Raw genomic sequence first — 27,187 nt, forward strand, 5'->3', positions numbered from 1 at the left:
GTCAATAATGCAGACACATGTTACAAAAGTACGAGGCCATCCTCTGTGCAGAGAAACACGTAAACAGTTCCTGGGCTAACATCCTTTATAGCTGTTCTTTTACCAAAGGCATTGTACCTATAATTCCACTTGCATCACAGAGGGTTCACTTAAAACCTCACTGCAGAAAGTGGCTCTCGGTTAGACAACCGTCATCGCCACCACCGACAGATGTGGATAGAACATCTACTATTTTTAGGGCAGTGCTAGGTCTGCAAGTAAGCTAGCATTAAAGAAGAAGAAAAGAGAAAACAAAATGTTTCCTCTTCTTCCTCTTACGCTGTTAATCATTTCCTTCTATCTTCTTCCTTCGCTATCATATGAAGACACTCCTCATACCTTCTAGGTTTAATAAAAAGTTCTCCTGAATTAATCCTTCCCACTGGTCGTGCTCTTCCCTGCTTGGGCCAGGTACATCGATGGAAGAGACTGAATCGACTGATGACTTCTGGGCCCTTTCACCTAGAGCTGGAAGGTAGTTGAGTCTCTTAGAAAAAGAGGCTCAAGCTACCTGCCCTAAGCATGACCTTAGAAACTGTAGGGTACCAGGGACCCAGGATCAAAGCACAAACCCACCTCCCCACATCCCTGCCGTTGGCATCCTCAGGACATCCGGGATTTTTGGTGTTAATGGTGCTGGAATTCGAAATTTTGTCACACTATTTCCCGTGACCTTCTTGCCATATTAGAGATGCATACACAGGCCATGATCTGTCATGGCCACATTCACCACCCCCCAACTTACCATGTCCTGCATCGCCGGAGGAAAGGATGAGAAGAAGTGTAAGATTTCGCAGAACACCAAGGAGTTATTTACAAATGTGCAAAGGAACCTCAAAGCTTGGTGGAAAATAATAATCTAAAAATCCATTATAATCTGCTTTGAACTAAAGTACTGATCAGTAATATAACCAATAATGATCTAAAAATCCATTATAATCTGCTTTGAACTGAAGTACTGATCATTAATATAACCAAGCTACTATAGCTATAGAGGCAGCAAATTAATAGGAGTGGAAAAGCTAAATATGATTCCCAAGGGCCCAATAAATACCCCCAAATATGCCACAAATTTTAAAAATATTTAACTCACTACTAATTTTCATTACAATTCTTACTCCGTAATTGTCAAGATGAGGTTTCATAATGTACAGCAACGAGGACCACCTCCTTTCATCGCCACGAAGGACCTGTTCTACTAATTTTCCACCTGGGATATTATGTTTAGAAATATTTGACCTATCAAACAAAGTAATTTCTAAAAGTAAATTTCCTTTATGTCCACAAACAATAATGTATAGCTCTGCTCTCTCTCCTACTTTTCATTTTCTATTCAGTCCCTCTACATTCTTTTCTAAAGACATTTTTTTGATTGATTGATTGATTTCAAAGCGAGGAGAGAGAGAAGGAAAGGCAGGGGGGAGGAGTGGGAAGTATCAACCCATAGTTGTTTCTTGTATGTGCCTTGACCAGGCAAGCCCAGGGTTTTGAACTGGTGACCACAGCATTTCAAGTTGATACTTTATCCACTGCACCACCACAGGTCAGGACGGTCACTCTACTTCTTTAACTTAGCCTTCCCTCCCATTTGTCCCCTCTCTAAATTTACAGGAAATACATAAATACATACACACACACACACACACACACACACACACATTCATGAATCTTAAATATACATGTTCAGAGACAAGAAGGTAAGTAGTTTATAAATGTAAGTACAATTCAATTATTTAACAGTTTAAAAATAAGACTTCCAGGGTCCCTGCAAATGTCCCTCAGGCTCCCCATCTTCACACTGGGCATGTCTCAATTCAGTGATTAGTCATATACTTCGAGGAAGTCAACATACAAAAGGTTTAGAGAGACATTTGGGCTAAGCACCAAGGATTCAGTCCAAACAGTTCTCTCCAGAATTTAGTACACAGAACCCCAAAAGGAAATGCCTCAGGTCTTCCATCCCACTCCTAGAACCCCAATTCTGACTGCTGGGGAAAAGTGCCATCCTCGGGGGCTTGCGCCCCTGGCCCGGTGCCCCGCTGCACATCTAGCCGTGGGGTTCGCCTCCTGAGCAGTGCCACTGTGGCACGCCCGCTATTCTCGACCATCTGGAGCCTGCACTTGATATAAGCTGGAACCACACATGCAGGAGAAAAGAGAAAAACAACAACTCTCATTCGCATTGAACTGAGACTGGTAGTAGAACAATGCACCATGCTTTCCAGGCTTTCTACACGTGTGAGAGAGGAAAGAAAGGGTCAAATACAAACCTTCTCCTTCGTTTCCTGGTTCTCTGCTCTAAGGTCTTCATATTCGCCTATTGCTAAAAGAGAAAAAAAGAGAGAGAGAGAGAGAAAAAACAACGTTATAACGCTATCAAAAGTTTACTGTAGGAAAGCCTGGGAATCCAACTTAGCCCAATTAATATTTACTGGGTTTGGGGTAAGGAGCAGAAGAGACCACAGAAGGACTTCTGCTTTCAAGAGGAAGGATTAAGAAGAGACCATAGCAGATATGAGCCCACCACGCTGAATTTCAGTTCTCTCTAGGTTATTAGGAAGACCTATGAGACATAAGTGACCTATGACAAGTCGCTTCATTTTGATACTCAGAACTTGGTCCTGGCAGGTGGGTGTTCCCTGAAGTTCCTTCTAGCATGATTAGTCTGTGGTTCTGTAATCAGAGGTTTATTTTTAAAATCAGCCTGCCAGGAAATAAAGCAGGCTTACCCATTCAACTCACTGCCATGCCTCTGCTCTGTCCACACAGCAGAAAGTTCATGCTATGAGCATTCAGCTAAGAATAACTCTTCCCAGGCACTGCAAGATCATCGTTCACCAACCAAGCCGTACCCAGACACCAGCCAGATTCATTTCACTAGGTTGCAAAAATCTGTGAATTATTAGGAAATACTTCCAACTATATGGGGAGAAAAAGCAGTTTTCAACTTAAAACCCTCTACTGACAGAACAATACAGTAACCTGAACCCCCACATTCATCTTTCAGCCAAAGCACCGTTGTTAGATATCCTTACAGCTGCGAATATTACATTTGGCAAGCACGATGGGAAGATGGAGAATGATCTGGCACTGCTGATGGGCACAGTATCTGAGGGCGGGCTCACAGAGCTGCTGCCCGCTCCCGGCCCACGGCCTTGACCGCTACCAGACACCAGGGAGCCGGCCGATTGAAATTTGATACTTTTTACTTTAAAAAAATTTAATTGGGTTTATGTACAAAAAGTTTTCTCTGAAGAACAAATGACAAACAGAATTTCCCATTTCTGTGAATAACCTTAAAGGTAGAAATAATCTGAAACCAGAGGCTTCAAAAACATCCAGATACCTGGTCATAAATTCTAGAAGTGCATGATTCTCACCACTGGAGCAGACAGCACCCCACAGATGGACAATCCACATGGCAAAGTACGTGTTTGATTTCCTCCATTCATGAACTGAAGGATTTAGAATAGCTACTGTGATGGTAGGACCAACATCTTAAAATCCGATTGAAATGAACAAATATTGGTAAGATTATACCACTAATGCACAGAAGTTTTATTAGCACTCCAAGACCACCTCAAGCAGAATTTATGGACAGTTTCATTGAAGCCACACCCAGAAAGAAATCAGCCCATAAAACTCAGCTGAGCCTGACCAGGCAGTGGCACAATGGATATAGTGTTGGACTCGGATGCAGAGGACCCAGGTTCGAGACCCTGAGGTCGCCAACTTGAGCGTTCGGGCTTACCTGGTTTGAGCAAAAAGCTCATCAGCTTGAGCCCAAAGTCGCTGGCTTGAGCAAGGGGTCACTTGGTCTGTTGTAGCCCCCATGTCAAGGCACATATGAGAAAGCAATCAATGAACAACTAAAGTGTCACAATGAAAACCTGATGATTGATGTTTCTCATCTCTCTCTGTTCCTGTCTGGCTGTACCTATCTGTCCCTTTCTCTGACTCTCTGTCTCTGTAAACCAAAACAAAACAACAACAAAAAAACTCAGCTGAATGTGTACACATAAAGAGACTACCCTTTTAAAAAGAATTACATTTTAACAGAGAAGATCCAATTAACCACAGAATGCAGCTCTCTCCCACCAGCTCCTCAGCCTTCCACCCCATGATGCTAGCCAATGAGTACAAACTAAATTGCTCTTGGCTCTGAAAAAAAATCCATAACAAGTCCCCCTCCTTTTCTACAAGAAAGAAATAAGAACTAAGAAATGTCAAAAATACGCATTTATGCCATTGGGTAGCCTATGCTCATAATCCCAAATATTATTATTACTCTATCTCAGTGGTAGTCAACCTAGTCCCTACCGCCCACTAGTGGGCATTCCAGCTTTCATGGTAGTCAGTAGCGGAGCAACCAAAGTATAAATAAAAAGATAGATTTAACTATAGTAAGTTGTTTTATAAAGATTTATTCTGCCAAACTTAGCAAAAATCCGACATAAAGTACTTGGTAAGTAATTATTATTATATGCTTTAACTTGCTGTAACTCTGCTTTATAAATTTTATAAAGTAAAGTTACTTCTCTACTTTATAAATCAGTGGTCCCCAACCCCTGGGCCACGGACCGGTACCGGTCCATGGGCCATTTGGTACCAGTCCGCAGAGAAAGAATAAATAACTTACATTATTTTTGTTTTATTTATATTTAAGTCTGAACGATGTTTTATTTTTTAAAAATGACCAGATTCCCTTTGTTACATCTGTCTAAGACTCACTCTTGACACTTGTCTCAGTCACGTGATACATTTATCTGTCCCATCCTAAAGGCCGGTCCGTAAAAATATTTTCTGACATTAAACCAGTCCGTGGCCCAAAAAAGGTTGGGGACCACTGTTATAAATCACCATTACTGTAGAACTGGTGCGTGGTTAGAAAATTTTACTACTAACAGAGATACAAAAGTGGGCGGTAGGTATAAAAAGGTTGATTACCCCTGCTCTATCTAAGACTGCTTTGAAAAATAAATACATACTTGATTGGGAGGCCTTGCATTAGTTTACCCGACATTTAAAAGTATGTACAGATGATATTGAAAATCACAACTGATTTACCACTCTATTCTTATTGACCTATTTACAGACATACAAAATGAACAATGAAAGTTTATAAAACCATGATCTCATATTGACATTAAGAATTTTTTTTTTATTTAAAGCATCAGATAATGGCTTTGAAGGCTTTTTAAAAATACCAATACTATTCTTCCATTATATTGCCAATAGAATCCAGAAGAATCATTCTAGACTCTCAATTACTGGGTCTTTGTGAAAAGGGCTCACAAAAAACTGAAAATAGAACTACCTTATGACCCAGCAATCCCTCTACTGGGTATATATCCCAAAAATGCAGAAACATTGATACGTAAAGACACATGCAGCCCCATGTTTATTGCAGCATTGTTCACAGTGGCCAGAACATGGAAACAACCAAAAAGCCCATCAATAGATGACTGGATAAAGAAGATGTGGCACATATACACTATGGAATACTACTCAGCCATAAGAAATGATGACATCGGAACATTTACAGCAAAATGGTGGGATCTTGATAACATGATACGAAGCGAAATAAGTAAATCAGAAAAAACCAGGAACTGTATTATTCCATACGTAGGTGGGACATAATAGTGAAAATAAGAGACATTGATAAGAGTGTGGTGGTTACGGGGGGGAGGGGGGAATGGGAGAGGGAAAGGGGGAGGGGGAGGGGCACAAAGAAAACAAGATAGAAGGTGACAGAGGACAATCTGACTTTGGGTGGTGGGTATGCAACATAATTGAACGACAAGATAACCTGGATTTGTTATCTTTGAATATATGTATCCTGATTTATTGATGTCACCCCATTAAAAAAATAAAATTATTAAAAAAAAACAAAAAAAAAACAAAGAATTCTTCACCTATCATATCTTAATGGAAATCACAGAAAATAGGCTTCATTTTGATGACATGAGGGTTAAAAAATAATAATAAAGCCAGGTATAGGGAACTGAAATAAAAAGCGTGGGAAGAATTCAACTAGTTGGTAGAAGGAAGGGACCACTTAGGGGACAGAGTATAAAAAAAGAAAAAATTATTAATATTTTTATTTCTTTGAAGTTAGAAAACCAAGCTCACTGCTCTAAATAATATTTGCACACACACACACACACCATAATGAATACATATGTAACCATTCTCAGCAAAACTGGCAAAAAAAAAAACTGAAGTGACCTACTATATTCAGCTACTTCTTTTTTGGCAACAGTAACAGGTCATGGAGAAAACCTTCCCATTGTTCCAAAACTAGCTCACAGTTTGAACATTTTAAGTTGGTTGCACAGCTCAGGTGCAATTTGATGAGAGATCCTCCAATTGAAGGCTTTTTAAAAATACCAATACTATTCTTCCATTATATTGCCAATAGAATCCAGAAGAATCATTCTAGACTCTCAATTACTGGGTCTTTGTGAAAAGGGCTCATTAAGAATTCTTCACCTATCATATCTTAATGGAAATCACGGACTCACCAATACAAAAGCAAAGATGAATTTCACCAATTCCCTGCCGCAAGAAAAATATCCACAGCTTGGGAAGACGTCATCTCTCAGTTTCCTGGGTCTAGTTCACTTCATAAAGTCTTAAAGCACAATAATTAAAAGGTGCAGCCTAATCTCAGCCCGAGCCCACGATAACCAGGGGACCTTGGGCAAATTGTTTATTCTGAGGCATCTCATATTCCTCATTTGGAAACAAGGAGTAATAATATACATGTCTCACACTGTTGTTACTGTGAGTGAGTTAACATGTAAGATATAAGAGTGCTAAGGCATGTGGAATGTTTAGTACGCATTAGCCATGGGTATTCTTAACTGGCACAGTAAAGCACATCAGCTCTTGTGTGCATGCAAGAGATGTGGCTGCCTTCTAATGGCCTCAGACTGGGGCTTACTTTTGTCACATATGGTCTGAAAGAAGGCACAGCAGAAAATCACTGAAACCCTAGGTACTACTATCCTCCAGCAAATAAGAGGAGAAAGGGGCCTGACCAGGCAGTGGCGCCATGGAGAGAGCATGACTGGGACACGGAGGACCCTCGTTTGAAACCCCGAGGTTGTGGCTTGAGAGGGGTTGCTGGCATGATTGTGGGATCATAGACTCAATGACCCCATGGTTGCTGGCTTGAGCCCAAAGGTTGCTGGCTTGAAGCGCAAGGTCTCCAGCTTGAGCACAGGCTCACCAGCTTGAGCCTGGGGTCGCTGGCTTGAGCGTGGGATCATAGACATGACCCCATGGTCACTGGCTTGAGCCCAAAGGTCACTGGCTTGAGCAAGGGGTCCCTCATTCTGCTGTAGCCCCCCTCCAGTCAAGGGACATATGGAAAAGCAATCAATGAACAACTAAGGAGCTGCAACGAAGAATTGATGTTTCTTGTCTCTCTCCTTTCCTGTCTGTCCCTCTCTCTGACTCTGTCTCTGTTGAAAAAAAAAAGAGAGAGAGAGAAAGGAGAAAGAGAGCTAAAGATCACTGGTACTTCGACAAAGAAGAGGACGCATGTCCAAGAGCTATACCTTTCAATCCTGGCTGCACGTCAGAACCACCAGGGAAGCTTTTAAATCATCCAGATGTCTAGCCCCTCTCCACCCAGCCCTACCCAAGATTCTGGTTTAACTGGTCTAGGGTAGACCTTGGGCATCCATATTTTTCTAGAAGTAAGCACCTCAGGTGACTAATGTGCAGTGAAGGAGAGTTGTCACCACCTAAGAGTACAGAATGGAAGAAAAAGGAAGATATGGAGAAAGTGATAATATCAGACAGAGCACGAGTTTCAAGAATCACGCTGGTTTTCTATTTTCTAACTCCCTAAATTCCAAGAAAGGGAGTTTTCCTTCCAAGCTGCAAATCAGGGTATAATTAGCCCAGGAAGCAGCCGTTGAAAACTCCTGATAACATCTCTGTCTAGCAGGCGTCCCCAAACTACGGCCCGCGGGCGCATGCAGCCCCCTGAGGCCATTTATCCGGCCCCCCACCGCACTTCCGGAAGGGCTACCTCTTTCACTGGTGGTCAGTGAGAGGAGCACTGTATGTGGTGGCCCTCCAACGGTCTGAGGGACAGTGAACCGGCCCCCTGTGTAAAAAGTCTGGGGACCCCTGGTAGGGGGAAAACAATCAGTTTGCCTGGGGCCTTCCCCGTTTTAGCCCTGAAGAGTCCAGGGTCCTTGGGAACTCTCAGTCCCAGGGAGGTTCATCACCCTGTCTCTAGCATTAGCTCCAGATCAGTGTTTCCAACCAATACTTCCTAGACCGACAGTGTCAACTACGGTAGCCGCTAGCCGCATGGGGCTACTTACATTTAAATTACTTAAAATTGAATGAAATTCAAAATTCAGTCCTTCAGCAGCATCAGCCACGTTTCAAATGCTCAACAGCTACATGTGCCACGGTGGACAGTGGACACAGAACATCCCTATCACAGAGGAAAGTTCTACAGGACAGTACCAGTCTGGGCATCTCTGTCCTCAAACTCAGCACCCTGGAGAGGGAGCCCACCAACTCCAGACTCTCGCTCCAGTGCAGGATCACCCTTCACTGGTGTCGTCAGCCACCGGTCCTCCAGCTGGTACCTCAGGACCACCCCTGAGTCCCCACTTTCCCCCACCTCCCAAGAATCATTACTCTGCTCGGATCTCTTAAGATGACCCTCCCATCTGCCCTTCCTCTACAGCCAGCACTTCTGCCGTGATTCTGACCCCTCATTGTGGCAAAATGTCTTTATCTAGCCTCCATCCTAAGCTCAGTCTGTACGAGACAGACAGCATAGTAACAAAGAAACCTGGTCATTTCACTCTCTGATGTAAAAGCCCCCAGATATGTTAGAACCCCAATCACCCTCTCTTCCTACTCCCCTACTCACCATCCAGCCTGAGACCACAACTTACTCCATCACCCCCAAGTCCCAACGTTTCCCGGAACCCTCTAAGACCTTTCATATCCAAGTGTCTTTAACATGTTTTTCCTTCTGCCTTCATGGTCTCCCCCGCCCCATCTGCCCTACCTCCTCATCTCCATTGCAATTCAACTGTCATTTCTTCTAAAAAAAACAAACAAAAACCCCTCCCATTTACCTGAAGCAAAAATCAGTACTCATATTTCAACTATATTACCAAGGTACACTGTTCATATGTCTCTACTGGATGAAGCATCTATATACATACAACGTTACAAATGATCTGAGCACAGGTTTGTTTTCTTGTCTTGTCTCCCACTTGATTCATTGCTTACACCCAGCAGAACACCAAGCACAGAGTGGATGCCCATGTTGAACGAATGACTGGTTCATTTCAATCTGTGATGTAGAGCAATTAAGCCAAATATTAACATCCTCATTTTAAAGATGAAGATGCAAATGCATTAAGAAGTCAAATCCGCCTGACCAGGCAAAGGCTCACCAGCTTGAGGTCAAGGTCGCTGGCTCGAGCAAGGGGTCACTTGCTCTGCTGTAGCCCCCCCCCCCCCATCAAGGCACATAGGAGAAAGCAATCAATGAACAACTAAGATGCTTCAACAAAGAATTGATGCTTCTTGTATCTCTTCCTGTCTGTCTGTCCCTATCTGACCCTCTCTGTCTGTCACACACACAAAAAATACGTCAAATCCCACAGTAAGAAATGGTAGAGACAGAACCAGTCTACAGATTCCAAGTCACTCAAGTAAAACACATTACTGAGCATTACTGTGGACAAAGGGCCTCTCAGCACCAGAGCAGAAACTGTCTTTGAGGGTGAGGCTTGCATTTTCATGCATCCAGATGCCACAGTCTAGCGCAATGCCTGGCATACCGAAAGCACCTGATAAATGTGTGCTAAACTAAGGAAAAAGGAAGAATGAGTCTAAGTCTTCACACGAATCAACCGTGAAAGAGCCCATAATCTCCTCTCCATTGTAGAAGGGTCTCTGACGTCATATGTTACAACAGGGTACTTTATAAAAATGAAACTTTAAATAGCCATCATATTTATCCAGAAGACCGCCTCGTGAGCCCCTCTAATGGAGATTCTCACCTGTTGAATCCACATCTCTGAGGCTCGTGGAGCCTTGAAACACCTCTTACTAATGGGGACTGAGGCATGAGTCATAACAGTTAATGTGCAATTAGGGCATTACTCCCTTCTGCTCACATCCCAATGGGGCCCGCTCTTAATGCCAGAGAAGAAAAGAGATGTCATCTATACCTCACTTGTTAATTAAAGCATTAGAAAAGTCAGGGAAAGCACTGCTGGAAAAACTAATCAGAAAAACAAAAGGTGACAGATCTCACATCTGAAAAGAAATCACACCAAGCCTGAAACTTACTCATCACACAGCTCAGTGTCAATGAATTAATGAAGCTTAAGAAGCACCCACAACAAACTATACTCAGGATTTCAAATTAACCAACAGAAAGGAAAGAAACTGAGTAATTTTAAAATACAAGTATAAGTCTTGTTTCTGGTCCAGTATGTAAGAAACTTGTAAACTGACACTCCCATCCTCGCAACAACAAAAAAAGCCAAACAAACCGAATATCAACGACTCTTCTTAGATCTTTCGGAGAACTGAGGTCAAGGGGTAAATCGCCACTCCAAAAATTGGAGAGGCAATTGAGCAGATGCAGAGGGTCGCACCTTTCATTAGAGCAGAAGCCAAGGGGTAGAACCTGCTTGCTAATCATAACAGGGCAGCCTACGCTGTGATTGACAAATGATTGACAAATGGCTGGATGCTCAGTTCTCATATGAGGAATCCAATGAACAATGTGAACTACGGAATCAAAAAGAGGCAGAGGCAAGGTCAAAGGGACCAGAGGGAAAGGGGAAGAGAGGATGGGATCAGAGAGGGGAAAGAGATTAGTGAAATTATGTATACATAACACAGAGACAAAGAGAGCAGGCCAGCAAATCCTGGAGGGAAGGAGGGAGGGAGTTGTGGGAAGGGGGAAGAGGGGTACCAAGGGAACAGGGGGTGGGGGGAGAGGGAGATATATTCGATGGGACACTTGAATCTATGTAAACACAATAAATTTAAAAAACAACCTCAGGGGATGGACCAGTCTGAGGATGGTTCCCCCACATGTGAGTTTTACCCCCAGGAGTGCTAACAGGTCCTCCAAGTGAGCATCAGAGACAATGTCCCTACTGCTTCTGGCCAGGGACGGGGGAGAAGTAGCCAGTTTCAAATCACTCAGAGTATTCTGTTCTCCTTACCAGGCCTGCCCTCCAGAGAAATTACTTTGCCAGAGCCTCACAGACTTATGGGAAGGGAATAACCCAACTCCGGTGCCCTCTAGCATTCCTGACTCAGCTAAGGAGGAAAAACAAAACTGAGAAGCACTTGTGACAAGTCACAGCCCCGGGACATCAGCTCCCTAAAAGACTAAGTAAGGCCTTATCACAGGTGACACACTTCTCTTCCCCATACCTTACCACCACATGAATGTGTATAGCACTTTTAGTCATAACTGCCAAAACTCTGAAGCTACTACTGTGTTCACCAGTAAGTGAATGGATGGATAAAGAAACTAGGGTACACCCATACTAGCGATTTTCAACTGGAGTAGGAGGGCAGTGGACACACTGGTGCCCAAGAATCTTTATAAAAACACACAATACCTGACCATTTAGTTGGGGGCACCTCTTTTCCCTGAGATCGTCAGATAAAAAAACTGACAACAGCCAACACAGTAATAGCCATCTGGTATGAATGAGTCAAAATTATACCAATTTTTTTTTGTCAGATTGGCAAAAAATATATTTTTGGGGGTGCACAGAATTTCAGTAGTTTATGTATGCCATGAGATGAAAATGGTTGAAAATTGCTGATCCACACAATGGGATATTATCCAGTGATAATGAGAAATAAATGAGCTAGCAAGCTGGAAAAGGACATGGAGGAACATTAAATGCAAATAATTAAGTGAAAGGAGTCAATCTAAAAAAGGCTATCTACTGTACAATTCCACTCTATGACATTCTGAAAAAAGCAAAACCATGGAGCTAGTCAAAGGATCAGGGATTGCCAGGGGTTCAGAGGTAAAGAGGGAGCCGTGAACAGGTAGAGCAGAGGAGATTTTTGGAGCAGCGAAATTATTTGGCATAATAATGTAATAGTGGGGACGGGTCAAAAACATAGAGTGTAGATGTATAACATGTCAGTGTTGGTCAATTAATTGTAATGTACCATACTAATATAGGATGTTGATAATAGTGGAAACTGGGTGTATAGAAACTCGGTACTATCTTTGTAATTTTGCTACAAGAATAAACCCTAATGTAAACTATGGACTTCAATAGTTAATAATAATGTATCAATATTGGTTCATCAATTCTAAGAAACGTTATCACACTAATACAGGACGCTAATAGGGGAAATGAAGAGGGACATGGGAGGAGCTACGTAGTAATTCTCCATATTTTCTGCTCAACTCTTCTGCAATCCTAAAAGGGCTCCCAAAATCTTATTTAAAATAAACGACTCCCAAAATGTCTTATCAGAATCATATACTGACTTGTGCTGCAGAGGATTTTAACTAAAAGGATCCTAATATATTTATTATATTATACAAAAACTTTCAGAACTCATAGGTTTTTGTTGTTTTTGTTTTTAAGTGAGAGTAGAGGAGATAATGAGACAGACTTCTAAATGTGCCCTGACCAGGATCCACCCAGAAACCCCATCTGGGGACGATGCTTGAATCAACTGAGCTATCCTCAGCACCTGAGGCCAACGCTCAGACCAACCGAGCCACTAGCTGCAGAAGGGGAAGAGAGGGAGAACGGGGAGAGGGAGAGAGGAGAAACAGATTGCCACTTCTCATGTGTGCCCTGATCGGGCATTGAACCCAGGACAACTACATGCCAGTCCAACAGTCTTTCCACTGAGCAAATCGGCCAGGGCCCAGAACTCATGCTTTAATGTTTAAAATGCTTAGCCAGCGTGGTAAGCAGAGAAAAACCAAAGCCACATTCCTTCTACACTTTAAAGCAAAGCCTGGCTGTGTTACAGATTTATAGAATAAAATCTACAGCACAACAAAGTTTAAAATACACATACGTTTTAAATCCAACAATTTGGCTTTTGAGAATTTTTCCTACAGCTGCACTTACAGATACATGGTATATAAGAATGTAAGTAGCACTATTATTTTCAATAAATTTTCATTTATAAGCTTTAGATTTGCAGCAAAATTGCAAAGATAGTACAGAGTTTCCATACACCCAGTTTCTACTATCATCAACACCCTGTATTAGTATAATACATTACAATTAATTGACCAACACTGACATGTTATTATGAATGAAAATCCATACTTCATTCATACTTTCTTAGTTTTTAACTAATGTTCTAGTTTTGTTCCAGGATCTCATTCATTCAGATAACACATTGCGTTTAGTTGTCATGCCTCCTTAGACACCTCTTGGCTGTGACAGTTTCTCAGACTCTCTCTGTTTTTGATGACTTTGACAGTTTTGAGGAGTACTGGTCAGGTATTTTGTAGAATGTCCCTCAATTGGGGTATGTCGATGTTTTCCTCATGATTAGACTGGAGCTATGGGTTTTTAAGGGAAGACGCAGAGGTCAAGTGCCGTTTTCATCACCTCTTATGAAGGTACATACTATCCTCAACGAGGCTGGAAACAAAATAAAGATCAAGTCTCGCAGAAACAAAAAGGTACCTACTATCAGCATGATGTAAATCACCACTGCAGTTGACCCTGATCACCTAGCTGGGGTAATGTCCGTCATTCTCCACTGTCAAGTTATTCTTTCTCCCCCTTCCCATACTGTCCTCTTTGGAAGAAAGCCACCATGCCCACACTGAAGGACCAGGGCATTATGCTCCACTTCTTTGGGAAGGAGTCTCTATATACATTACTTGGCATTGTTTGTATAGAAGCTTTGTCTCTTCTCTGTTTATTCAATCATATATTTTTATCAATATGGACTCATGGATATCTATTTTATGCTTTGGGTGATAATCTAATATTTTGTTGCTCATATTGTTCCATCTTTGGCTACGAGGAGTCCTTTTGGTGGGTTCTTGAATCTCTTTCACACATCCTCATTATTGTGGGCTTGTGTGAGCACTTCCTCAGTTTCTGGGTATCATCTTGTATCATTTCCAGCCCCGGGCACCCTGGTCCTAGAATCAGCCATTTCTCCCAGGAGTTTTGTTCTTTTACCTAGAAGATGATACAAGAAGCCCATTCTGGAGCTAGATATACCACTGCTGCTGGTATACCCAGGCTCTCAGAGCAAGGATATATATGTGTGTATACTAACTCAATGTATATATACATAGCTATATACATTTTTATATATAACCATCTGTACCTATATTAAGCTAAACATGAGTTCATACTGATGTCTCCAACTCTTATCTATTGCTAGAAGCATTACTATTATTTTAACTTTTTAGTGAGACAGAGAGACAAAGAGAGGGACAGATAGGGACAGACAGACAGGAAGGGAGAGAGAAAAAGTATCGATTCTTCATTGTGTCACTTTAGTTATTCATTGACTGCTTTCTCATATGTGCCTTGATAACAGGGGACAGGGAGGCTCCAGATGAGCCGGTGACCCCTTGCTCAAACCAGTGACCTTGGGCTTCAAACCAGCGACCTTTGGGCTCAAGCCAGCAACCATGGGGTCATGTCTTTGATCCCATGCTCAAGTCAGCAACTCCATGCTCAAGCTGGTGAGCCCACATTCAAGCTGGCGACCTCAGTGTTTCGAACCTGCATCCTCTGCATCCTAGGCCAATGCTCTATCCACTGTGCTGCCGCCTTGTCGGATGAAAGGGTTATTTCTAATCTCAAATAAAAACAGAAACATGGAAGTGTCCATCTAGAAGATGTTAACTACTTTGTGGAAAATCCATACACTGGAACACTAGCTAATTAATTTTTAAAGATTTAACTCTTTATGTACTGGTAAGAATTCTTTTTAAAAATTATTTATTGATTGATTTTGAGAGAGAGAGGGAATGGAAGGGGGAGAGAGAGAGAAAGAGAAGCACTGATTTGTTGCTCTACTCATCCATGCATTCATTGGTTGTTTCTTGTACATGTCCTGACCCAGGATCAAACCCACAACCTTAGAGTTATAAGGACAATACTCTAACCATCTGAGCTACCCAACCAGGACTGTACTGATATGAATTCTAATCCTATATATTAAGTGATAAATAATATGTGTATATAAGCACACAGTTTCTGGAAAGAAATATAACAAAAGGCTAACAGTAGACAACTTTGAGGAATGGAAATGGGCGAGAGTATGCATGATCAATGCGGTGGTAATGCCCTCAAAGAGGAAAATGACCCTAAATTTTATAACCGTTTGTAGCCCTCCAAAGGATCGCAGTGCCTAATAAGATGTACTGTACAGTTTATCTGTGGCGTTAAAGTTTTACAGGGAGGAGGACTGGTTAGGGGGAGAAATCTGCAAAAGACTCCTTAGGAAAACATAATGAAATAAATATTGGGAAACAATGAGTTAGTCATTGGACTTTCACTTTATATGCTTATTTTTTCCACAAAAATTTGTTTACGATTTTATCTATGTAATGGAAGTGTTAACTGAACAATGAAATTCTGACTTGAAGATGTAGTTCCTCAGCCCATGCTGAGTTTCCATCTCATGGAGGGTTGCCCAAATGATGTCTTTTTAGCGGTGGCTAACCAACTTTAAGAGGAAATGGCATATGCTGGTTTGCAACAAAAGCCATATGGACCACAAGTCCTAAAACACTTACTGGTCACTTACAGGAAAAGTCTGCTCCCTTTGTATGGACCCAGCACTAGCAATGCGTCAGCTCTTCCAGACGGACACGGTCAGTGTGGCAGGCAGCAGTTTCAGTCCCTTCTGTTAAAATAACGTTCTGGTACTTTCTAACCTAGAGCCAAGGGAATATGGGATGCCTCTCTGAATCACTAACTCAGCTCTAAGAATAAGCTTGACTAAATTTCCATCTGAACCTTAAGTGCTATCTCAATAATCTTGAGGAAAATAATAGTAACTAAAGATGAAAGGAGATTACCTTGCTTTAAAACCAATTATCATACTATAGGAAATCCATTTTAAGTAGTGTTAGCTGAAGAACAGCCCATAACTTGGGTTGTTTGTTGTTTTGGTATGATGTTAGAATGTCCTTATGGTTAAGTGACAATCACTCCTCCAAACTTCCTCAACAAGTTTCAAATGACACAACATTATTATGTTGACCAGTCTAGTGGACAGCCATTGTTTGTGTCTGCCCAGTCTGCATCCCCCCTTCTGGTAGTGGCGCACCATTCTATTATGGACAACTGCTTTAATCCATTAGTCTTTGTGGAGGCTGCCAAAAATGGTGCTTTGCCCTTCCCTGGCCAAAGGATTTAAATACATAACCCAGACTATGTCAATTAGACACTCTTTCTGGACTCTACATGCCTACCACCATCTCGAGGCAGGAACTCCTCACCAGCGGAGACAAGGATTTATTCATCTCTGTATCTCTGATGCCTAGCACAGTGCCTGGCTATGAATATTCAATGTATGTGGGCTGAATAAATTACAAAGAAAAGCATGTACCTTAAACAAATGCTAAGCTAAGTCTATCATTTCCCAACAGAATTCTGGAGGGGGAGCAAATTGTATGATGTTTTGTAAGGGAAATGTCCACTTTAGTAGCTAGGAAATATGCATTGGAAATAGTATCCCAAGTTGCCATTTCTCAGTGCATTAGAGATGTCAATCAGTCCAATAAAATAAAGCCCCCAAAAAGACAAAAGGAGAATTACCTCATTACCTCAACATCTGCTTGAACATAAGCAATCTCACACTGGCTAATTTTTTTTAAAGGGACATAATATAACTTTCTAGAAAGACATAATATAGCTAATTATACCATTCACTGGAAGGGAACATACAATGTTTTGAAGTAATTCAGAAGTGGGTGTGATTTATAAGACATGGAGCTGAGGGAATGGTAAGTATAAATTAGAGATTGTTCTTATTATGACAGACTCCGTCATTACATTTCACAACTTTTGTCAAAAGCAACCTTATTCACCATACCACTGAAGGCTTCACATTAGGGAAGGCTGCTGTCAGCTCTGCCTTTCAGCGTCGATAGGAACCTTCTTTCTGAACTCCCTTCTGGGGAATGGATTCAAATTTCAGAATTAAAACTCACTGAGGAAGGAACAATACGATGAAACCTCACTGGTCAATAGACCTATGAAAAAGATTTCAAACCTCACTAATAATCAGGTAATACAAATTTTTTAAAGGTACCATTTTTGTTCATCAGATTGGAAAAATTAAGAAACTTGTCACGTTGTTAAAATTACTAAAGACCGCTATTGGTCAACGTTGATCGGTGCCAACATTGGCGTTTCCTGGGCACTACTAGGGGACATGTGAACTGGAACAGCCATTGCGGGGGGCACTTTTGCAATGCCTAGCAAAACTTCATGTGTACATGCCCTCTAATCCAACAATTCCATTTCTAAGAATGTAGCCTAGAAAAATATTTAGAATTGTAGAAATGTATTTGCATGATTATTTTACCAGTGACTGTTTACCAGACAAGAAACTTGAGAAGAGCAAAGACTGGTTCACCATCTCAACCCCCAGTGACCAGCACATGGGCTTGACATGTACAGTAGGTACCTGGTAAGTACTGGTTAGAAGAATAAATGAACACGTTTACTCGGCATTAAAAGAGAGTATTAAATGAATATTAATTCTTGTTCACATTAAATAGTGGTGCAGGAGTCATTAAATTATTATTAACAGGTAGTAAAAAGTATCATCTATTTTCAAAAATAAATGATACATTCCATCAGCTTACAAAATTGGTCATAATATTGGTAAGAGCCCAAACATCTCGGTGCCTGTTTTTCCACCTCAAATCCCTATCTACCCAGTTCGTTCCGTTGGTCAAACAGCAATTAAATACTCTCAAATTTGGGAGCACAGTTTATGATCCAATGACAGACATATGCCCTAGTTCTAAGATGTAGAAATATTATAGTGTGGGCTGAAAAAAAATTCCAAACCTGTGTAACCAGAATCAATATCCTTTAAAAAAAAAAAAAAGTGTGCCTTTTAAGAAACACAAATGTCAAACTCTAACCGGTCTATTGCATTGGCTATGTCATAATCAAGGAAATACACCCTCTACAAATACCATTGACATGGCTTTGTTTTTTTTATGATACAATAAGAGAAAGAACCATAAATTTAAGAATCCTTTCTTTTTTCTCAGCTCTCAAATCCAACAAATAAAGACAGAGAATATATTCCAAAATCAAATATAAACAACTTGTGGGTTATCTGTATTGTTAACCTACCCTTGAAATTATATACAGAATAAAAAGAAGTGGAATTTTTTTATTAGAAGTAGAATTATCATTTGAAAACTGACCATCCATCAAAAGATCCTGTATCCATTGACAGATATTACCAGTAATGAAATCTCCAATGTCTAGAATATGAATTAATTATCTTTAGGGATGAGTGAAAAAGGTGAAAGGGAACAAGAGATACAAACTTCCACTTATAAAATAAATAAGTCATGGGAATGTAATGTATAGCACAAGGAATACAGTCAATAATATAAGAACTTTGCAGAATGGCAGATGGTTGGTTACTAGACTTATCTATGTGATTACATCATGAGGTACTACTATACAAATGTCAAATCCCCATGTTGTATACCTGAAACTAATATAATACTACATGTCAACTAAATTTGAATAAAAAGGCTTTAAGCTATGGGGGGGGTGTTACTAGAAATTTAAAAGATACTAATAGATCCCAGCCCTTCATTAACACACTTGAGAAATTCCAGATAAAGGCATTTTGTCCACTCACTAGATTCACTGATGCTGATGGCTTCATGACCTTGAGCTAACCTGCAACGGGAGTTGATAGTACTGGGAAGGCAAATTCCATTAACATTATCCAACACTTTCTAGATGCTAGATACCACAGAGGAATGCGTTCTGACCATCTTAGTGAGGCTAAAGAACTTCCTTAAGGTCACCCAGTAAACAGTCAACAAGCTCACAAAGTAAATAGAAAACAAATTTGTTTCCAGGAAGGACCCACACACCTGTTGCAAATGGTATGCTGCTGGTTTTAAGGCGCAACAAAGTCACGGGACTGGGCAGGACCCATGGTCCTCTGATTTAGCCCTTGCCTTTAGTCAGGTGAGGCTTAGTTAACCACAAGACCCCTGGAAGGGATACCGACTCTTCCCAGTTGACGGAATTGGTGACTCAGCAAAGAGAAGTGAAAGAGCTGGGACCAGACACCAAGGACCAGCCACAGAGAAGGGGCCTGTGTCCCCCTTGCGCAGAGCCGCCATGTCAGCAAGTTAGAAATCTACTGTTCAAGTGTTTTTACTTCCTACATTTGTATGGTTCCTCTCCTTCTTGATCCATAGTCTCAGGTCACCCCTGGCCAGGGCAATAATAATTTCAAGTTTAAAAAGTGTGAGGTTCGCATTAATTTGGCATTGTTCAGTAGTGCATAAGTGATGGACATGATTGATCAAAACAATTCTTTACAAAGGAATAATCTCCAGTTACCAGGGAGTGTAGAAATGCATGCACATGCCCTGGCTTCCCAGTGGAGGAAGCCCCACACAGGCTGCGTTGTGACTCAATGACTAATAAATTGCTAAAAATGAGAAGTGATAAAACACTTCAGGGCCTAAAAAATCCTAGCTGGGTAAAGAAAGGGGAACTAGAACAAACCAGAATGAAAAGCTGGGAAGGCTGGAGCGCAGCGCTGCAGGCCTCCCAGCGCCAAAGAGCAAGGGTGGGGCCGAGGCTGGGGAGCAGGGCCAGCCTAGCTGCCCGCGTCAACCCTTCCCAAGATGTCCAGCCCCACACGCGCTAATCCCACGTGAAAGGTGGTACCGTGAGGGCAGGTCTGCGCCGAATCCTTGTCCCTTCCCCCATCACCCAGATCGCCAGCTAAAACAACCAGCGGGTGGCATTTCCCGCACTGCCGGGCCCGACACTGCCGGGCACCCTCACGTTACCCTCGGGCCTGGGCTCTCCAATGCGCGCGGTGCGCAAGGCATGCCGCCACACGGGTAACGGAGCTACTGGGGTGACCATGCGACCGCGACACCTGCTGCCCAGCGTCCACGAGCCCGAAGCCCAGCGCCCGGGAGCCGTCCCCGCCCACGGGCCGCGGCCGCCCGCACCTGGCCGCTGCGCGCCCGCCTACCTTGATCCTTGAGGTTGGTGATGAGCTGCAACTGCTTCTCCTCGTCCGAGCTGTTCATGTTGGCAGGTAGGGTCGGGAATAAAAGGCAAGGAGGGAGAGGCGAGGACTACGACGGGGGGTGGGGGAAGGAAAAGCAGGATGCCGACGGCGTGCGGCTTCGCTACCCGGAAGTTGGACTGGCTCCCGCTCCTCCTCCTCCTGGCGCGGAGTGCGCGAGTGAGATCATCCCCACGCACCTACAGCCGGCCCGCTGCACCTGCGGGCGGCGGGCGTGGAGGGGGGGCGGGGCGCACGGCGGCCCGGGAGCGGGAGGTGGGCTGGGCTGGGCTGGGGGCGGGGCCGCGGGGCACGGGGGCCGCAGCCCTTGCCCTTGCCGGCGCTGGCTGCTGCTGCTCGGCTTTCTCCGCGGAGGCCGGCGCCGCGGGTTGCGCTGGCGGGAGGGCGTGCGGGCCCGGGGGCCTGCGTGGGTCGCCCCGGCTCGCTCTTGCACACCTTTCTCTGCCTACAGCACCCCTACCCCCCGGGGAACCCAAGAGGTGGATCCAGGACAAAACCCGCCTTGGATCTGCAGCGTCTGTGGGAACCGCACTTGGAACGTTGAGCGAAGGCCGGTCCCCGCGAGCCACCCAAGTAGAGGGGACCCGCTGGCTTCCTTTCCGATTCTTACACGGCAGGCAGGGACTGAAACAGGCCGGCCCGTTATTAACACATAGTGAGCAAGGAGGGCGTGGTAGTGAGTTAAAAGTTCCCATGTCCAGGAATGGCTTTCTCCAACCTCAATGGGGTTGAGAGGTGGGTCTGAACCGGGGTCCTGCAGCACGTGGGTCGCAGGCGCTCGCGCATCATCTGGTTCGCGATGAGAGGACCTTCTCTTTAGCGAGGCTGCCACTGAATGTCCAAGGCCACACAGCTGCCTGGCAATGTAGCCTGGCGGAGTGAAACCTAGCATATGTCCCACTTCACGGCCCTCTGCACTGTTCAAACCCAGCTCTGGGTTAGACCCTGACCAGAAGAGAGGCGGCAGACCTGCCCGATTTCAAAATGGCTCTCTCCGGCCCCCGATTTCTGGTTGTTAGCCTTTGGTCAGTCTACTGACCTCTCTCAACTTGATCTAAAAATAAGAATAATACCTACTCTACAGGAGGAATTGTAAGGATTAAACAGAAAGAGGAAGAAATGCAAAACCTCAATTCCAGAATTTGATATACAATAGGTGGTTTGTTGTTGTTGTTGTTTTTTAAGATTACAGGTCGGTGAAAAAGGGGTTGTAGATGCTAATTATGAGCTAAAATAGGCACAAGTCCTTTTACACTGATCATTAACATCCAGAATAAATCCAATGAAATTAGACTTACTGAACACCTCAGCCTCAATACCCTTAGTGAGGGTCCTACACCAGCTACTGCTTCTGCTCATTCATCATTCGCTGTGTAATGCAAATGTGTCATTTACTGAGTGGGTCTCTCCACCACAGATGGGGCAGGGGGCTGAAGTATGGGTAAGTATTGTACCTAGTATCTGTCTGATACCCCTACTAAACTGGAACTCAAGCAGGCTTGAGAAAACAATAGCACTCGTTTCTCCTAAAAGGGTGACATAATAGTTTAGCACCAGGGATTCAGTAGTAGAGTGATCTAAAAGGGCAGCATAGCATTTTTGAGTGAGCTAAAATTTTGAAACTTGAAAAATAAATTCAGTAAGGAGTCTTATTGTTCAGTTCTTTCCCTAATTTTTCACAAGATAGTTTAAGACAGTTGCGGATCAGCCATCATGAAGATCCCCAGGCGGTAAGCAAATGGCCTTGACCCTGAGAATACACTTTAACCCTCAGAGTTTGAAAGAGGCCCAGGAGACGTGAGACAATTCAGACTCAACTACACGAAAATATGAATATGTGCTACCACCAGCTATTTTGTATAAAGAGAAATAATTTCTTTCTAAACAAAAATCAAGAGATTTGGGTAACAAATCATGGCTACCTGGGTTTGCCCCACAGTCAGGAAACCAGTTAAACCTGATCAGTCACCCTGACTGTTGGGCAATGACCAGAGGCCTCCTCCAAACCCAAAAAATCAGAGATATTTTCTCATACTCAACCCCAGATGAGCACAGAGCACCTGTTAAATATTTGGGTTAGTTCACAAAGTTCCATTTTGAATTGGCTGATTTAATCATCTACTTCAATTATGTGGTAATTTAGGTAGCACTTTGGAAGTTTAAGAACAAGTTAATGAATTATCAAATCTACAATCAAACTGAGTGCTTTGGTCCCACACTGAATCCATAGCCCCTTGAAATGAATCCTGTTTACCTTCCTTGAAATTAAGATAGCCTTCTGAAATACAATATGGTATTATCTTGAGGGCATGGAATGAGTTATTAGGATGGCTATTAGAGTCAATTATTGGGATTCAGCTCTCCCATTACACTATGGTTTATTTATATGATGTGAATATTGATGGACAGGATAGTAGTGATATAATTAGTTTTTGTTCTGTTTAATGCACACAGGGATTTATGTTGCAGGCATCATATTGGATTTATAAGTCTCCAAATAACATGTAATTAAAAACCATTAAAGAGGTAAGTGTGTGTGTGTGTGTGTGTGTGTATACACACACACACACACACACACACATACACACAGACATGGAGGGGGAATGAGAGACTTTTAAAAAATGAATTGGAATGATATGTACCAAACTCAGGAGACTAGGGGTAAAAAGCAGATGAACAGGCCCAATGGGTAAGGAGTAGAGTTGGAAAGAGCAGTAATAAGAAGGATTTTTTCTTTTGTATTTGTGTTTTCAGAAAATTAAAACCATAGTATATATGTATTCTTTCAAGGTATATAGATTAATAAGATCAAAACACAATGGGAAAAATATTCCTTTCCTTTAATCTTATGATATTAATTTCACACTGGAAAAGTCTATCCTAAAAGGCTTTATATACAGAACTATTTATTATAATGTTAATTATGTATAAAATGATAACATTAGAATATCATTTAACAATAAAAAGAAGTAAGGTATTAATACATGCAACATGAATGAACTTTGAAAACATTATACTAAGTGGGAAAAAAAGGCCAGTCAGAAAAATACCAAATATTGTATGATTTCATTTTTATAGAATGCTCAGAATAGGCAAATCCATGAAGAGAAAAAATTAATTAGCGGTTGATTATCTAGGACTGAGGGCATTGGGGAAAATCAGGAGTAGCTGCTAATAGGTGTGAGGTTTCTTGTTGGGGTGATAAATTTTTCAAAAATTGATTGGAATAATGCTTTGCACAACTATATGAATATATTCAAAACCAAAGAATTGTACACTTTAGGGGTATACATTGCATAGGAGAAGTTTATAGAATGTTACTTGTATCTCAATAAAGCTGTATTGAACCTGACCAGGTGGTGGCACAGTGGATTGAGCATCAGATTGGGATGTGGAGGACCCAGGTCCAAAACCCTTAGGTCTCCAGCTTGAGTGCAGGCTTACCAGCTTGAGGACAGGGTCACTGGCTTGAGTGTGGGATCATAGACATGACCCCATTCATGCTTGCTGACTTGAGTCTGAAGATCGCTGGCTTGAGCCCAAGGTCACTGGTTTGAGCAAGGGGTCACTCGCTCTGCTATAGCCCCTCAGTCAAGGCCATATGAGAAAGCAATCAATGAGCAACTAAGGTGCAACAACAAAGAATTGATGTTTCTCATCTTTCTCCCTTCCTGTCTGTCTGTCCCTCTCTCTGACTCTCTCTTTGTCTCTGTCAAAAAATAATAATAAAAGCTATATTGAAAAACAGATTTTCAGAAGAAGAAAACCTTTATCTTAATATACTATTTACATAACTTAAATGTATGTTTCTAATACAAACATTATTTAGTTTTCAAATATTTTTATAGTTAATTGTTCTTTTATAAAACATTTCATATACATTTTATCTTATACCAACATAATCTACATATTCATTCAATGCCATTCAGTTATATTGATCAATACTTAGCCATTCTGAAATTCTTGGGTATCTTGAGTTGTAACTAATGTATGTCTCTTTATAAGTAATGCAGCAGGAATACAAGGACCATACATAGGCATATCATAGTCAAACTGTTAAAAACTAAACATAACATTCAACTCTTAAAAGCAACCAAAGAGAAATAGATATTATATACAGAAGAACAACAGTAAAAGTGATGACAGACTTCTTATTTAATGTTATAGTAAAGGATTACAAAACAATTCAACAATGTAAAATTCACAATATTCAGCATTCAAGAATTACAATAAGCAAAGAAGCAAAAAAATATGACCCAAAATCAGGAGAAAAACCAGTTAATAAAAACAAGAAATGACAGAGATAATGAAAATAGCAGACTAGAACTTTATAAGCAACATTATAAGGCTTATAAATATTATCAAAGGTATATATAAAACATGTAAATGAGCTGAGAAACAGGAATTATAAAAAATACTCCAATGGAACTATAAGAGATAATGCAATATCAGAAAGGTAAAAAAGAAAAAAGCTCTCCCCCACAGCTATAGGATTTAAAGTAAATTAGACAATATAGAAGAAAATTAGTGATCTAGAAGCATAGCAATAGAACAATCCAAAATGAAACACAAAGGAAAAAAAATGTTTTGAAAAATTAAACAACCATCACAGACCTAAAATACAATACCAGGCAGTTTAACAGACATGAAATTGGTGGCCCGGAAAGAAACAAAGAAACGGTAAATTAAGTGACAAAAATAATGGCTAAAAAGATCCCAGATTTATTAAAGATGAAGTTACACATTCAAGTTCAACGATTCATTCCTGCAAGGATTCTCAATAAGATTAACAGCACATTTCTCATCAGAAACCATGAGGCAGTAGAATGGTACATTTAAAGTTTTGAATGTTAAAAATTGTCAACCAACAATTTTATTTCCAGCAAAACTGTCCTTTAAAGATGATAGAGATATTAAGACATTTCCAAATAAACAAAAGTTGAAGGAGTTTCTTACCACTAGGCCTGCCCTACAAGAAGTCCTAAGGGAGTCCCTTCAGATTTAAATCAAAAGGCACTAGACAGTATCTCAAACCTATGTAAAGAAATGAATATCTGTGGTAAAGGGAAAATAGAAAAGTCAGCGTACAGATGAGCTTAGCCTTGGTCTCTAATGACATATCTTCACTCTTAATGATCTTTCCTAGTTAGTCATTGGTAATTGGGTAATGTCATTTCACCCCCACTAAGATGGCTATCATCAATAAGATAGACATGACAGGTGCTGGGGAAAATGTGGAGAAGTTGACGCCCTCACACATTGCCAGGAGGAATGTAAAATGGTATAGTCATTTGGAAAAACAATTTGGCAGCTCCTCAAAAAGTTAAACATAGAATTACCATATGACCGAGAATTTCACTCATACAAGTATACTCAAGAGAAGTGAAAACATATGTTCACACAAAATTCTAACATAAATGTTCATAGCAGCATTGTTCATACTGTGAAAAAAGTAAAAACAACCCAATGTCTATCAATTGGTAAATAAATTAACAAAGTATGATATATACAATTAATGGAATAGTTATTTAGGCTACAGATACATGCTACATTATGCAAAGAAGCCACATGTATCCTCTATATGACATGTCTAAAAATGGCAAATTAGATTAGTGGTTACCTAGAGCTAAAGAGAGGAAGAAATGAGGAATAAGTATAAGGTGTGTGTGTGTGTGGGGGGGTGATAAAAATGCTTAGAAATTAGATAGTGATGACATTTGTATGACTTTTTGAATATATAAAAAAAAACACTAAATTCTGAGTGAATTTAGGCTATGTAAATTATATCTCAAAGAATATTTTTCAAAAATGATATTTTATGGGAAGTCAAAGGAATGGTGCTATGAAAGCTTCCCCTGGTCTCAACTTCCCCCCTTGAAGTTACAACAATTTGAACAGCTATAATTCAACAAAGGATTCCCTGCTCAACACACAAACACATCTGAAAGATCACACAGTGACACATCTGAAGGCGGACAAGTCGAGGGGAGCTGGGGAGGAGATGAGAGAAGAGCAGAGTCAGGTGCCACAGACACAGCCGGGGTGGGGAGCTTACTGTGTGTCTTGGTAGAGGGGCAGAATCAGGTTGCCACCTGTGCTCCCTGCAGCCTGGAGGAGCAAAGAATGAGTGGTCCTGCCTGAGTGGTCAGTCTATGCTGTGGCTGAACCCAGTGACCTGGGCAGAAATGAAAGGTAGAGGTGCGGTCACAGTTATCTGGGGGCCACCATTGCCAGGCAGAAAAACAAAGCCACTGAGCCTGGCTACCTCCCCTCACCCTTCCAGAACTTATCTTCCCTCACCCTCCCAGAGATAGCAAGAGGCCCCAGAAGAAGCTCCAGCAGGGAGTATCAGGTGACAGAACACTTTATCTGCAGCCCTGAAAACTGGAGAGACAGAAGCATTTTCCCCTATGTGGCAGGGGCATGCTGCATTTAATGCCAGTAATAGGGGTGGAGATACAGAGGTGAGGCAGCTGAGGCCTGGCAGTCACCATTACTGGGAGGAGAACAAAGCCACAAATGCAACAGCAAGCCTCTCCCAAGTCACCCCACCCATGGTGGCTGAACTGCAGGCAGTGTCTGCTTGCAGGGACAGCACTGGCATACCATGAGCTCAGGACCCCGTCACCCACCATATTCCCCCATGGAAGTGGTACCTGAGACCGAGGTGACCTGGTCATAGAGGAGATGCTCACCTCCCCAGGGTACATGGGGCATTTCCCACCACCCCTCAGAAAAACTTAAAAACTTGCACTTCAGTGCCACCTACTGGAAAAAGAGAAAGAAAAGACTTCTTCTTAACCTACTAAATAGACAAGTGCCACTCTTA

General features: G+C 41.9%; 1 protein-coding gene across 2 annotated transcripts in view; it reads right to left on the bottom strand.

Annotated features, from left to right (window-relative positions):
* SHTN1 (shootin 1) overlaps positions 1-20,566 on the bottom strand; it is a 102,748-nt gene extending 82,182 nt beyond the window's left edge. Inside the window, exons 1-2 of one of the 2 annotated variants that reach the window (XM_066239500.1) lie at positions 20,302-20,564; positions 2,310-2,362 (exon numbers count right to left, since the gene is read on the bottom strand). In XM_066239500.1, coding sequence (XP_066095597.1) covers positions 2,310-2,362; positions 20,302-20,359 — 111 coding nt within the window. In that variant the 5' untranslated portion in view covers positions 20,360-20,564. Of the gene's footprint in view, positions 1-2,309; positions 2,363-20,301 lie in introns of both variants that reach the window. The other variant, XM_066239502.1, reaches the window with a different exon arrangement.
* Positions 20,567-27,187: the final 6,621 nt, after the last annotated feature.

Source organism: Saccopteryx bilineata, chromosome 7 (assembly GCF_036850765.1).
Source record: "Saccopteryx bilineata isolate mSacBil1 chromosome 7, mSacBil1_pri_phased_curated, whole genome shotgun sequence".
In the NCBI taxonomy this organism is placed as follows: domain Eukaryota; kingdom Metazoa; phylum Chordata; class Mammalia; order Chiroptera; family Emballonuridae; genus Saccopteryx; species Saccopteryx bilineata.